This window comes from Lates calcarifer, linkage group LG5 (genome assembly GCF_001640805.2).
Source record: "Lates calcarifer isolate ASB-BC8 linkage group LG5, TLL_Latcal_v3, whole genome shotgun sequence".
Classification (NCBI taxonomy): domain Eukaryota; kingdom Metazoa; phylum Chordata; class Actinopteri; family Centropomidae; genus Lates; species Lates calcarifer.
In genome coordinates, this window is record NC_066837.1 from 17,866,251 (window position 1) to 17,880,525 (window position 14,275).

A 14,275-nucleotide genomic window follows, 5' to 3' on the forward strand; every position below is an offset into this window, starting at 1 on the left:
GCCAGTTTTACTTTTCATTCTATTTTTTTACTCACATGCGTAAAGGATAGGTTCACACATTTTCCAAGTCTGCCTTCAAACAATAGTCTGTAATGTCAACACAAATCTGTTTGCTGTAGCCTATCTATCCTTCTGTTTATACTAGCCATTAAAAGATCATTCTGAGTGCAAGTGATGGGGGACAAAGTTCACAGACAGGGTTCTGTGCAAAATGATTATGAGGCCAGTATAAGGCTTTCACAGTCTCAGTTAGTGAGTGAGTGAGTTAAAGCCGTTTTGGTATAAAATGTCTGCATGAATAATCCTCATTTCTACAGTATAAACACAAAACAACAATTTTGCTTATGTCAAAATACAGTGGAAAAAAAATGTTAAAATTCCCCAGAGCCCACAGTACTGTCTTCAAACATCAGCTCAAAACCCCAAAATATTCAGTTTACTCAGATGTAAGACAAAGAAAAGCATTAAATCCTCACACTGGAACTATTAAATGTTTTGCCAAAAATTACTATGATTAATTGTAATCAAAAATACTTGCTTTTACTTACTTTTCTGTTGATTTACTTTCATTAATCACCTGATTGTTACAGTTTTAAGTATACTCATTCAACAAGTCAGATAATACACACAACAAATACAGCACATGACCAAGATTGATTTTTAATGTTCATTTCCACTTGTGCCATTTCATTAATTCAAATTTCTGCAGTGACTTACATCAAGCAACAGGAATTGGTATAGGATGCAAACAGACATGTCTTGCATCATAACATGTTAAAAATAGACACCACAGGGAAAAACATTTCATGTACTTGACATGTAGGTTTTTCAGCGCGGCAGCTGGCTGACACAGCGGTCACGCACGTGACTCAACAAGACAGAAGCAGGAAGGTGAATTTTGGTTTGAATAATGTGACATGAAACCTACAAAAAAGACTTGTATATTTCCAGTGAGCAGGGTCTTTAACAAATGTATAAGGGGGTAAAACATAGAAGGGGAAAAAAAAGGCTGAGCTGTCATAAGGTCACTTGTCAAATCTAGGATGGGTTTACCAGAAACACTGAAGTGTCAGGACCAACAACATTCCATTGACTAGCAATGGGAAATGGTTAGGTCATGGTGATACTAGTAGTATTCCAATACGGGGAAACCCAACCTTGTTTGATGTTGTAGCCTAACACACAAACAGGCACACTTTATTTTAGAGTAAATTTTACCTATAAAAACATGGGGCACTCAAAACCGGCACTGGGATTACAAGATTCTAAGGTTAGTGACTACTATATAAAAAAGGCTTATTCCAATTCTGTTACCTGGCATGGGACCTACAGTACTCATCTGAAGACAAATGTTTGCATCCCTCAGATCACAATGACAGTAAATTTATGTGGCTCCTAGGTGGATAATAATACTATAATCAGTAGAAAGAATCCAACTTCATGCAACAACAATACAACAATTATTCCACAAAGAAAGAAAAATAACTAACAAACAGGTTGAATTATAAACAAAAAAAACTTCACAGTTATGTTTCTTCTCACATTCATACATTACAGACCAGATGTGCATGCACGATGGGTCAAAACTGAACACAGTGCAAAAGTGACAGCTTTTTTCTTTGCTTGTGTTCTAGAGACTGCTTGTAAAATCATTTACAGCAGTACAGCTTGTGCTGTTGCAAAAACGTTAGGGGGAATTCACCATTGGTTGATATGAGATATGTGATCCTTGTACCCTTTCTGATAGGTCAAATGCATTACAGGGGCAAAGGCAGACTTTGAACCGTATACATAGAAATACATAAAGTGCTTCTGTCAAAATAAACAAACAATAAAAACAGTACAAAACGGTTTCCAAAAGAGGTATCAAAACAATGCACTTAGGGATGTGGAGGAGACTGGTGTCTGTTAGACATCAGGATTCCTGTGGTACAGACAAATGGGCCAGGGATCCTTGGTTGAAGGAAAAAAAAAAAAAAAAAAAAAAGGAAGGAAAAAAAGATGAGTTCAGAGATGAGTGGAGGTAAAGAGGGGCAACTGGTTGGGATTCAACCCAGGATGAGGCTGGATTTGCCCCCTGGAGGATTCCGGCGGCCGGACGGTACTCCTGCAGCAGGCTCCTCAGCTGGAGGGGCCTCCTCCTGCTGCTCGGGAACAGGCTCAGGCTCAGCCACGCTGTTTTCTGAACACAGACAGGGAGACATGTGAATATGATTACAATAAACAAGGGAGCAGTCACAGCCATTTTGTCATAAGAATACACCTCAACCCCTTGGAAGCTTGTCAGGTTCTCATTAATGTTCTCATCAACTGTCACATTGCCTCAAGGGACATCTTAACCACAAACTGTACATCTAAATAATTTTGGAGTATCAACATGTTTTGGCTTTCAGCAGCCTCAGTTGGATCATCTACTACTACCAAAAGTGTTTTGTTTTTCCCTGCTTTGTTCAGTCACACAGATTTACACATGTTTTTTCACTTTCTTTTAGACCCCACTGATATCAGTGGGAACAACTGATACTGAATTAACTATTAACCCACACAGCAAACCAGCCAAAACCAACAGACATGTTCCCATCCTAAAAGGCATTTCTCATGTAATGTAAAACCGGCACCATTTATAGGATCACACACATAAGCTAAGCAGCCAATAAGGGTTAAGAATGAAATAACAGTCTGATTCCCATGTCTTGTAAGTGGATTATCGACTGGTGGTGATGCTGACTTTGCCTGGGACTTGCTGTTTTAATCTTGTTTTTCAACAGAATATCATGTACTGTATGTAGCCATGGTTTAACTGGAAATCAGTAAGCATTAACTAACATAAATCAACAATTTTCAAACAAGTGAAAAAGTGAAGAAAATGTAAGTGTGTACAGTATGTGTATGCCTATATGTATTCATGCATGCATAGGCATGTGTGTATAGGTACATAAACTGTATGTGCACATAGATTTGTACAGTATATGTATGATGTATGTCATAAAGAGATGTGATTACATATGACAACTTTGCTCCTTGAAATATTGGACCACTGGTTCAGGATTTATTAAGGGGAGAGTTCTTGCTATCTAATCCTTTTTCTGTCTTTCCTTTTCTCTTTTCTATGAAGTACAGATGGTGTACACATTATGATAGAAACAGCCTTGCATAAATCTGCCAGCAGGTAGACTACAGGGAGATGCTATAGATTAGAAGTTATCCAAGTAATGTAAAATTGGGAGACATGACCAGAAAAAAACAGGTGCTTACCATGATCACATACAGGATTTTCTCCTTCCTAAAAACAAGCAAGCAGAAACAGAGGTCAGTGTTTCAACAGACTTCACAAGGAAAAAAAAAATCTGTATCAGTCTTGATCTACTTATCTCAAGTAGTTATGACCTGAATGTAATTTGTCAAGTCATGTTACACAAGCTACCTTTGTGAGACATTAAGAGAAGAGAAATAAAATCCATGAAATCATTAGGGTGTCATCTGCCTCCCTACATGTTTGTCTGACCTCAGGTTTCAATTCATTTCCTTCTGCAACTCATGATCTGAAGCATGATCTTACTGTGGCGGGGGCGTCTGCTGAGTGGTTGATGGTGTGGTTCCCTCCTCTCCTAAGGGGGGCTGACGGCTCACCACACAGCACACCTGTGGGCTTCCCACCTGGAGGAACAAGGAAGCATAATGATTCAGAGAGCTAAGGCTTCACATGGGGAGGTGCAAAGACAACACTGAATAAAAGTTCCAGATTTTTACAGTGTCCACATTAGGTGATTTAGTTGATGTAGTAGGTTGCCATAGCAACTGATGTAGTGTTAGGGGTCATCAGACAGGACTTACAACCTCTATCAGCAGACCACCAAACCCATTATTTGAATATACTGATTTTGTTTTTTTAATGAAAAATAAGACTAAAGGATACTTACATACAGTGAACTTTTACCACTGTGTCATTACCTGGCCATCATCGACACAGCACCAGTGGAGACTGATGTTAGTCAGGTATATTTACTAAGGCTGCCTGTCTTTTCTTTATTACACCTTCTCTACAAGTAGGCACACCATACTCCTAAATACAACTCATATTTTACAGTCAAAAGCTCTGCCTTTGTTCATCATGTGGGAAGTGAAAAAAATGAGATTTCCCCACAGAGAAAGTAAAAGTTGGCATCTTGGAAATAGCTCAGTTAAGCACACCAAAAACTGTCTCTCCTGACAGACTGCTGGTAGCACCATCAGCCAGACACCAAATGGCTGACAGAAGTCACGCTGCCCCGTCTTGTGCTGTTCATGTCACATTGCCTGTGGTTTCAATCACTCGTCTCTGACATCACCTCCACCACAGTTAGTTTTGCAAGTATTTAGTCATAATCAAAAGCATTGCACAGACGAAACTTTTGAACAGATGATGATGCTAGATGAAAAGTCAGACGATTGCTAAAGTGACTAAAATTGAACCTCACAGGAACATGAATGTATGAATAACTGTCAAGACATTTCACTCAAGACCACAAATGTGAACCCCATGGTAATGTTCGACAAAAGGTCAGGGGATCACCAAAGCCTCTAGGATCCATCTTCAGGGTACAGTTGATACCTGTGGCAAATTTCATGGCAATCCATCCAAAGCTGTTCAGTCTGGACTGAAGTGGTTGAACAATAGGCATTGTTTGAAAGCCTCATTATCGATCAATGAAACAGCATAACAAATACTACAACTCTGAACAACAGTAGGACTATAGACAGAGACCTGCTCTGCTCTTTCTCCAAAAACTGTGAAACAATACACAAACCACATTGGGACTTTATTCACAAAAATAAGATGTTTGCTATATTCTCTTAATGTTCAGCTTTCAAATGCTTAGCCTAAAAGCAGGGACATTAGCGCAGACAAACTGTACACTGTGAAAACATATCTGCAAATTAATCTAAATTACAAGCAAATATAAAACCAAACATAAAAATTCAAGTACATACAGTGGCCCCTTCACTTCTGCACAGTATGTAGATTTAAGTGTAAATGGATAAAATTGCCATTTCTGCTGATCAATCTTCACTCAAGTTTCAAGATTTTTTTTTTTTTTTTTTTTTTTACAAGTTTACAACAGATCAAAAACTGAAAGTATTCAGACCTTTTGCTGTGGCTTTCTAAATTGTGGGTAGGTGCATCCTGTCTGCTTTACTTATCCCTGAAATGTGTCTATAACTTGATATGAGTTCACCTGTGGAAAATTTAATTGAGTGGACACCGTTTAGAAATGCACACACCTGTGTTTATGAGGGCTAACAATTCATACTGTATACTGGGACAAAAAACAAGCCATAAACTTCAGGGTAAGTCTCTGACTGTCTTTGAGTGGCCCAGCCAAAGCACAGATTTAAACACCACAGAACATCTGTGGAGAGACCAGAAGATGGCAGTTCACAGACACTTCCCATCCAATCTGACTGAGATTGAGAGTATCTGGCAGGGACAATGAGATAAATTTTAAATCCAGGTGTGCAAAGCTTGTACAGACTTGCCCATGGAGACTCAAAGCTGTAGTTGCTAACAAAAGAACTTCTTCTAAATACTGAATTAAAGATCTGAATGATTTTGTGAACAAGAGATTTCACTTTTTGATCTGGTATAAATTCCCCAAAAATTTTAAAAGCATGTTTTCACTTGGGTTTTTGAGGGTAGGTTAATGGGCAGTGAAGGAGTTTGTTCATCTCCATCAACACTGCTTTGTCTTTGGTTATCAGATGACCAAAGGGAATACAGTTATTATCATTGGCTCTAATCTTTATACACATAATAGATGCGAAGGAAGGCTGCTATTTCCTCCAAATATTAAAATCAGATGCTAGGGCATCATGTTAGGGTTAGGGTTTATAGTGTGTGGAATTTTCTTTGCACACGGGCCTTATGACTCATGACCCAGATCATTGGAAATGATCATCCCACACAGGGGGAAGAACTATGCAATCCACTGACAGAACGACCTGACCTTATGACCCATGATATGCTGGACTTTTCTTTGTAGAAAGTTTCTCCTACACATTTCCTACTAGTTTCCTATGGTGCTCTGGGAAAAGTTCTGATTTTGGAAGTTTCACTTTCATACTAAATGTCATTTTTTACAATAGTTCTGTTCACACTGATGTTAATTTTGAATTATGCAGTCATGTCCTGCTGTGTAGGCTTTTCCCCTATGATTCCCCCAGGCTGCTTTTGATGACATGTATCAGATGATATGTAATTTATCTGTTTATTATTATTAAAAAGCCCATTGTGCTTACTTGGGATGGGTCTTATGATCATGTGACATCCTTCTCACACCATGTAACTGGTGGTATTTTCATTGGTTGTATTTGTATATGGAGCCATTGCAATTTCTGAGTGAGTGCAAATGATCAAGAGTGTGAGGTATTCACTTTCCAGTGACTTTCTGGTGTGCAAGAACTTTATTGTAGTTGAGGTCAAAGCAGTTAGAAAAGCACTAGGTGACTATGAGGAAACTTCTTTTTTAAAAAGAAGTTGATCCTTTTCAAAGGCAACAGCCAGCCTGACTCCGTTTGATAAAACAAAGGATTGTTCTGGCTAAAGGCTCATTTCTCTCAACTAATGAGAGAAGTAAGAAGAGGAATTGAGGCTTGACTGTATTAAATAAAGGTACAAAATATTTTTCTCTGAATTTGGGAAGTAAAAGGAAGAAGTAGGAAATACCAGAAGAAAAATGCGTGAAAGCCTAAACATGAATTCAGCTTACGACTACTTGTGATTAAAGGGTTTCCTTAAATGTCATCTGTGGGTGCTATTGTGCTTGCGTCTGATGAGCCCAAACTAGGATTTTTTAGAGAGAAAGAGCAACAATCATGTTTTTGTTTTAGCAAATTTGTTATAAGCTCTTATACACTTTACTGTCTCATAAAACATTAATGATAAAATATTTTTATGTTAATAATTTTTTTTAACCAGATACATTTTTGTAAGGCTACTCTATAATGTTTATTGTTGATATGCAGTTGCCCTGCATTCATAAACATATGTTATGACTGTGAAGGGAAAAATAACTTTCCCACTTGGATGGCAACTCAAAATTCACTAGTGTAGACTTTCTGGTCAATAAACCGACAGTCCATGACAGCAATGCTACAGGCTTCTTTGATGAGATTCTGAGAAAAGCAAAATGACGTTAAAGCAGCCAAAACACTTCCAACTGAACACCTGCTGGGGACTTTGACATTACCCCAAATGACACATGTTAAACAGCTGCATTTGTTTTAACCTCAACAGCCCACCATATCTGTCAGTGCACTCAAAGAACAGCTAATTTTCCCAACCTCTGGATAAATATTAAAGAAGCAGTTTAGAATTGCACTGTGGTGATTTCAGTCATGTGGTGATGTTAATAATGCCTTTAGCTGGTTTTAGCTTATTGTACTAGTTCTCCTAATTATCAGACATCATTCACTACAGACCCTGAGCCCAATAAGTTCACAGTAGCAAGCCTGTGAATTGAGCTGTCAGCTGCTTTTGTGGCAAATGATGTCTTGGTAATGTTTAGTAAGTCGTAAATACTTGCCCCATCACTGGAGGAGGCACTGTTATATTGTTTCCTCATTGATAGTGTCAAACAAAGATGGCTGCACTATATCAGAAAAAAAGAGCTAGCTATGAAATGAAGGTCAAGAGATACCTCTCAATAAATGTTTTCAGCTTGAGAGTAGTTTGTTTGTGCGTGGTGCGGAGTTACGAAATGTGGCTCTAGAAAACTGGGAAGCACTGCACTGGATCAAAAATGCTAGCATTTCCTTTTGTGTTTCTTCTTTTAATAACATTTTGCTATGTATTATTCTACATTGAGACAGATTCTTTATTTTTGATTCAAATGTTTTATCAGCGATTTATGATGAATCTTGAAACTTGATACCGATCTTACAGTACACTTTTAAAATCTGTAATTAACTCTGTGATCTAAGGATTTGAGGCAGCTCAGTTCTACATCAATATTTCAAGAATTTCTCCACAGGTTTGAGAAGAATCCTGACTAGGAGAGAAACACCAATGATTGAATATCTAATGACAGGTCGAAAGAGAATTCAATTCCTGATTTCAGTGCCTAAACCCATTCTGTTATGTCAAGTAGAACCAGTGGAGAGCCAAGATTATTCTGGGGAGGCAGAGAAGAAATTTTGTCCAGCAACAAGACAAACACCAGCAGATAAAACCTTTAATCTTCAAAACACACAAGAAAATATTCTCCTATTATCTGACCTGTCCATCATTATCTCTAATTTTATCCTGTGATTTTGTTTTGAAGTTACACCATCCATAGATATTGTCAAACTATCAAAACAAGATGTGTATGAGAAACTGAGTTTTGAGTTTTCACCCTAAAGCAAGACATTTTCAAAGATAAGGCAGATTGTACCTGGTGGATTGTTCCTTCGATTAGCATAGGGGTCCTCCGGCTCAGCAAAAACACTGGAGGCCATCTTGTTTTTCCGGACGGGAGGTTTCTCCTCATCTGCACCAAGTGAAATGTTGGAGCCGCCGCCAGGAGGGCGCAAAACCCTGTAAAGAGAGAGATGATGAACACAGTTACTGAAAGCTGGATTGAACAGGCTGATTATTCTGCAGCTTCTTACGCAATTAAATGAATGAAGAATTATTGTTCATTCACACTTGTGTCAATAAACTATCACCCTGTGCTACTTCAACCACTTAAAGTTGTTGTATCTTTGAACTGTCTGAGCGGCCACATTCAAGTTTCTTGGAAATACAAGTTGATCCCCGCAGAGATAAAAGGTGATGTCAGACTTTTTATTTTTTTATTTTTATTTTTCAATAATTACAAACAGATTCCTTATATGCCTGTATGGACTTGACATGTTGGCTTCTGTTGGTCCATCTGCACGGCATGCACCAGCTGTGTTGAAGAATATAAATATATATATATATGCAGAGCTAATGTATTTATGTGTTTCATTATGACTCACATTGTTATTGCCGCGTTACAATGGAATTCACCACAGCTGCCAAATAACTTACTTAAAAACTCACTCGTTCATTTACACATCGTGGTGTCTAAATATATATTCCCATTTTAACATGACTGGAATAGCAGTTGATCGACTTCACTGCATCTCCATGCTGATGATGAAAAGATGGATGTAGTAGTTCGGGTTAATGTCAGGTGTGGCCAGCTGTAACAGGCCCTCGCCTCAATGAGGACAGACTAAGAGGATGCCTTATTGTACCTCACTGATCATCTCGACAACTGGTCTGAAATCCACGGGGACCCCACCCCACTGCGTTAAAAGATATGATGTATCTTTTCGTTTTCTGACAATAAGCGCTAAACGATAACAAGGAAATACAGTACATACGCACCCCAATGTAAAAGGCCTACATGATTAAGGCTAGGTACCGAGCCGCCTTGTGTGTACTTGCTAGCTAAGCAGCATCTCTACAAAAGGGAGGGTACATGTGTGCTATCTTGCTAGCTAACGTTAAAAATGGCAGTGGTCCATCCAAACGGACAAAAACGAGGTGTGGTACCGAGCTTTACCCTAGCATCGTCGTTCCTTGCTTAGCTTCAGACCATTTCTAAGCATTAGGGCAGGGGGTCAGAGCAAAAAGGTTTTAAATTTTAGGTTAACCTATGCAGCGTTTAGGTTAACGTCAGAGGATGCTGGACTTGTTGGCTTCATAGTGGCTAATGGGTAACGGTCTGAGCGACGCCTTTTTTTCTTTTTTTCTTTTTCTTTTTACCTTGAACTGCTTTTAGCACCGGGCTCCATCCCTTGAAATGTCGTGGTCGTCGTCATTTTTGCACAAGAAGTCGTGAAATATTAATTAATCTGACAGGATACACGCTAATCACACTTTCATTAACAGTACCTCACCGCCTCATCATTGTCTAACCTAGCCGGTGGTTCCCAGTAATCAACCTGCCTTCAGTCTGACTGGACCAGTGTCAAACTGGCTAGAAGGCGATATCTGGCTTCCGGTTTAAATTTTCAAAATAAGATACTATTACCTAACAAATAAAGGTTGCGGAGTTATATTGGTGTGTATCTAAGTTAGATAAACGCACAATATGAATTAATTATTTAAGGAGCACACGATTTAAAGTTAGAGGTTTGTTTTTAATGATCCCATACTTAAACACATGTGGAGTGTAACTTGAAGGCAAAAACGCCATATTTCCGGTTTTTCATCTCACTTCATTTCGGTATTGGTTCGACCCATACACTGTATATAAAGAGGTTCTACCCCCAACCTACTGTGGCGTAGAAAAAAAGTAGTAAAGTAGACTGAGGACAAAGTTATCTTGCGTATGCTGATAGGCTGTCAAGAGGACCAAACTAAACATTAATTGTATAAGGAGCTGTAGGAGCCATTGTAATCTGATGTGAGTACAGGTATAGCATCACCTGCATCCTAGATGCAACGAAAACTGGTCTACCCACTGGCCTTGAAACAGTAAAGGTCAAATCAAGACATTTGTCAGACCAGTTCTGCAAAAGACTGGAACTGAAAGCAAGTCTTGTTTACAGACTAAACAAAGTTATGTGATAAGCTGTTGCAACAGCGCATGAAACTTCCAAACATGATGGTGGATTCACACACCCTTAATCCATTGTTTAAAGAAACCTATCATGATGGATGTGCCCTTCACAAATATAGTTTGTGCTGTGATTCAAATGCAAGCCTCTCTTACTGCATTCCAAATTAAAACTGAAGGGAAATAATCTTAGATTTTTTATTTGTTTTACTCATCTCTGGCTAAGCAATTTAAAGTTGCAGGTTAAGAAAGTAAATGTACTGCTGTTTTTAGTTTAGTTTTACCTGCTAGTTCTAATGATAGCTGCTAGTTTAGAATATAAAGTATCCATAAAACAAACAACAGGGACATATGTTTAAAAAAAGGAGAAAAAAAGAAATCAATTTATTCAAATACATTTTCATTACAACAGATGTCAGTGAATTTAAAATGCAGGCTTACAATAACAAAATTTCATCTGAATCAGAACCTCAATGATGTAAGTATAAAAACAAAAACAAGGACCAAGGATTTTTTCCCAAAACTTTCTAAAGAAGAAGGAGAAAAAAAGAAAAGAAAAAAAAGGGGGGGATCATGATAAGCTTTTAATTTCTTCGGCACATTAGACTCACTGCAGCTTACAAGTCGTCTACACTGCGCAGTTCAGAAATGTTAACATGTGAATGACAGTGTGATAAAATCTATCTACACCAACTGTGCTGTCCTCTCCCAGCATTTGTTTTCCACTGGATGGTATCAACACTGGTCATGAGCATTTGAAGACTGGGCATAACAAACATGTTGAGGGATGAAAGGGGGAGGTAGGGATGTTCGTAGGAAACAGTCTTTAAAGAGAAGATCCGCCAGTTTGCTGTTGGAACACATCAATCGTATCTTCGTCCTCCATTTCTAGCTGTAAGAAAAAGTTCAAATGTCAGTTGGGAGTGTGCCTGTTGGCAAAGTAGTTGTGTGACAGTCATTATTGCAGTTCTTTAACCAAATTAATTTTCACCTCCATAGCAGTCCCCTACACATAACACTGTCTTATTCACTCAAACAAAGTGACTGCTGCTGTGACAATGTCCTTGTCAGCAAACTGTTGTTCTCCATTCAGCATTTTTTTCCCTCTATTTGTTACAACTAACTCAACACTTCCTGCAAGTGCTTCACAATAACTGCATTTTCATGTGAAGGCAGTGGTGGGTCTTTACTGTGAAGCCATTTAGGAAGTGTTGACACTGGAAATGAGGTCAGCAAATGTTACCAAAGGTCTGTTCAACAGTTACGTAAAAATAGATGTAGCCATTTTTGTTTGTACTTTTTCAGAGGAAATTTGTTAGAAAGATGGGCAGAGACAAAATTTATTTGAATTTCATCACTGACAGGGTATCAGTTAAGGAGAGTTAGTCAGAAAACACATACTGAGTTACTGTTTCAGATGTGATGTAAGCAAAAAGAGGGAAAACGGGGAAATCATGAAGTGGTTAGAAGAAGAAGGACAGACGCTGTGTGGTCTAGCGACAAAATGAAAGTAAATAAGAACCATTCTTGCTATGGTCTTGTTCTATGGACATAAAAAGACAGCACAGCTGCAGCATTGACTGTGTACACACTGTTGCTTAGGTGTAAGTCAGTGCTTTGTCTGTAAACAATATCAGCTTCATTGCAGTGCAAATACCTGAATAAAGCTGGCAGTGAGAGCGTGTCTACCCTCAGGTCAGTCTCAGGTATAAAGCAGGTGTTTACAGAGTCGCTGTTCTCATGCAGCAACTGTCTTTCTACAGTTGTTTCGCTGCTGTCTAAGGGCTTGGATTTATAATTTTAACTGAAATGATGTAGACATAATTTCAGACCATCATATATCAATAAGTTATGTTGATATAACTTCCATAATGAATGCAAGGTAAGCAAAGGTAAGCAAAAATTCTGTAATAACATTAGTATTTATTTTCAAGGTGATCATATGCGGGCTGCACAAAAGGGTGTAGCCTTACCTGAGAGGGTGTGTCTGTTTCATTGATGGGCTGACCATCAAATCGAAACCGTATTTGCCTCATCGACAGCCCCTGTGCGGACAGAGAAATATTATGTTTACAATACAGAAAATCGAAATTATGGGACACTGTGGTGACCACTAAATAGTTTTTGAGGCAGCTGATCAGAGATTATCAAGCTTTGAAAGTTTGTCCTTAACCAATGACTTCTTTTGAGTAGCATTACAACCGTGTAGTAGAGTCACCTGTCGTTCACAATAAGCTTTCATCAGTTTGCTGAGAGGAGTGTGCCTTTTGATTTTGAACTGCACCACTGAGCCATCCTGCCCTGCCACCTTCAGGTTGATGTGCTCATTGTTCTCCGTCTTCACTCCCTCCTGAATGAGAGAAAAAGAAAAAATGTACAGGGAGTCGTGTTATTAAAATAAAGCGATTGAGGGATAAACAAGAAACGTGTTAAAATGTGACCTCCAGCATGTGTAATGCATATGCCCCCAACTACAACATCCTATCAATCAGGGTCAGACACAATTGAAATTTAATGTACAGTATGTATCCTCAATGATTTATGACACAAGCATAAATTAACTTTAACATTATTCACGGGTCTCACACGTGAAAATGTATGTGTACTGAGTTCTTGCCACCCTTACATTTGCCCAACTGCACAGAAATGAGAATCTGTGTGGTTAGTGAGCGCAGAAAGAGAGGCAACATCACAACTCCGAGCGTTAGCATTTAGCATTAGCATCAAGCAAGTCAATTGACAATGGCCTACAACTTATGATAATGCCCAACGGCCTAACCGGGATGGAAATTATATCTAGCCCATATCAACAATCCCTCTTATCCCGACACACACGGGGGTGAGTTGGTGATGAGCTCTGGCCAACTATTTCATTTGGGCTAACGGTTTTTGCTCTAAGAATTCATTTTGTCCCATTGCTGGTGCACACTACGGTTTCTAAAGGTGGCTCACCTATCTCGGATCTTGTTAACGTTACCTGGACATGCAACAGCTATTTCGTTTAGTGATACACGTACATCACTGATAGAAACATCAGCATTTAAGAAGCGTGGAATTAGTGTGTTTAAAATGAGCAGAAATTTGTGTGTATTTCATTCCGTCCGGGTCTCAGCCACATTAGCCACGTTAGCTTATTATGCTAACTTCACCCGCTAGCTTGCTAGCCACAGTAGCTCTGGCTTGTGAGATTAGCGTCCTCTGTAGTTAAGCGACCGTTAACGAATTAGTCACACGGGCGGCTTTCCACAGTGTCATCTCAACAATTATCTCACACGGATTGGGTACATACTGTACATAAAGCCCCGCACTAAATCCGCTCCTCACCTTGGGTTTCTCGTCTGCCATGGCTGCTGCGCTGCTGTGTCTGTCTGCGCCTGTTCTGGTGCGGCTGCGCTGTCTGGCGCGCCACTTGGCGTCGGCTGCAGTGTTCCCAGCTGCGCCAGATCAACCGGGCAATATTGAAATGTACTGTACCGAAGTCATATTCGCTCCAGGGACATGCATACTGCCAGAGTCTGCATTTAAATATTCGTTTGCACAAATGACATTTTAATCATGCGGCATGCGTGAGTTGATACCAAAAGTATTGGAAATTGCAGATACCTGGAAGTATTTTGAAATAGTTGTATTTTATACCAGTATTTCCATTTTCATTTACTATACAAAATTTAAAAAGGTTGCACTCTAAACCCTACTGCTTATATGTCACAGCTATAGTCACTAGT

The 14,275-nt window shown here is 39.0% G+C and overlaps 2 protein-coding genes across 2 annotated transcripts; both read right to left on the reverse strand.

Moving 5' to 3' along the window:
• Positions 1-635: 635 nt before the first annotated feature.
• Positions 636-9,982, reverse strand: jpt1a (Jupiter microtubule associated homolog 1a). Its single transcript, XM_018665189.2, has 5 exons — positions 9,755-9,982; positions 8,412-8,554; positions 3,560-3,657; positions 3,256-3,283; positions 636-2,182 (listed from the first exon to the last, which is right to left on the reverse strand). Exons 1-5 carry the CDS (start codon positions 9,808-9,810, stop codon positions 2,049-2,051), a joined length of 459 nt encoding a protein of 152 aa, XP_018520705.1. The 5' UTR covers positions 9,811-9,982; the 3' UTR covers positions 636-2,048.
• Positions 9,983-10,904: 922 nt separating this feature from the next.
• On the reverse strand, positions 10,905-14,009 carry sumo2a (small ubiquitin like modifier 2a). The gene is made up of 4 exons (XM_018665007.2): positions 13,875-14,009; positions 12,769-12,900; positions 12,524-12,595; positions 10,905-11,442 (listed from the first exon to the last, which is right to left on the reverse strand). The coding sequence occupies exons 1-4, from the start codon at positions 13,893-13,895 to the stop codon at positions 11,377-11,379; spliced, it is 291 nt and encodes a 96-aa protein (XP_018520523.1). The 5' UTR covers positions 13,896-14,009; the 3' UTR covers positions 10,905-11,376.
• Positions 14,010-14,275: the final 266 nt, after the last annotated feature.

Bases quoted from the DNA above. Each gene is read 5' to 3' on its own strand.
- sumo2a (XM_018665007.2), bottom strand. From the start codon at position 13,895: ATGGCAGACGAGAAACCCAAG. The intron at 12,596-12,768 runs GTGACTCTACTA...CTGTCCGCACAG, and splicing joins AAGCTTATTGTGAACGACAG to GGGCTGTCGATGAGGCAAAT. The intron at 11,443-12,523 runs GTAAGGCTACAC...TTTTTCTTACAG, and splicing joins AAACAGACACACCCTCTCAG to CTAGAAATGGAGGACGAAGA.
- jpt1a (XM_018665189.2), bottom strand. From the start codon at position 9,810: ATGACGACGACCACGACATTTCAAGGGATGGAGCCCGGTGCTAAAAGC. The intron at 3,284-3,559 runs GTAAGATCATGC...GCTTGTTTTTAG, and splicing joins CAGCAGACGCCCCCGCCACA to GAAGGAGAAAATCCTGTATG. The intron at 2,183-3,255 runs GTAAGCACCTGT...GTCTGTGTTCAG, and splicing joins AAATCCTGTATGTGATCATG to AAAACAGCGTGGCTGAGCCT.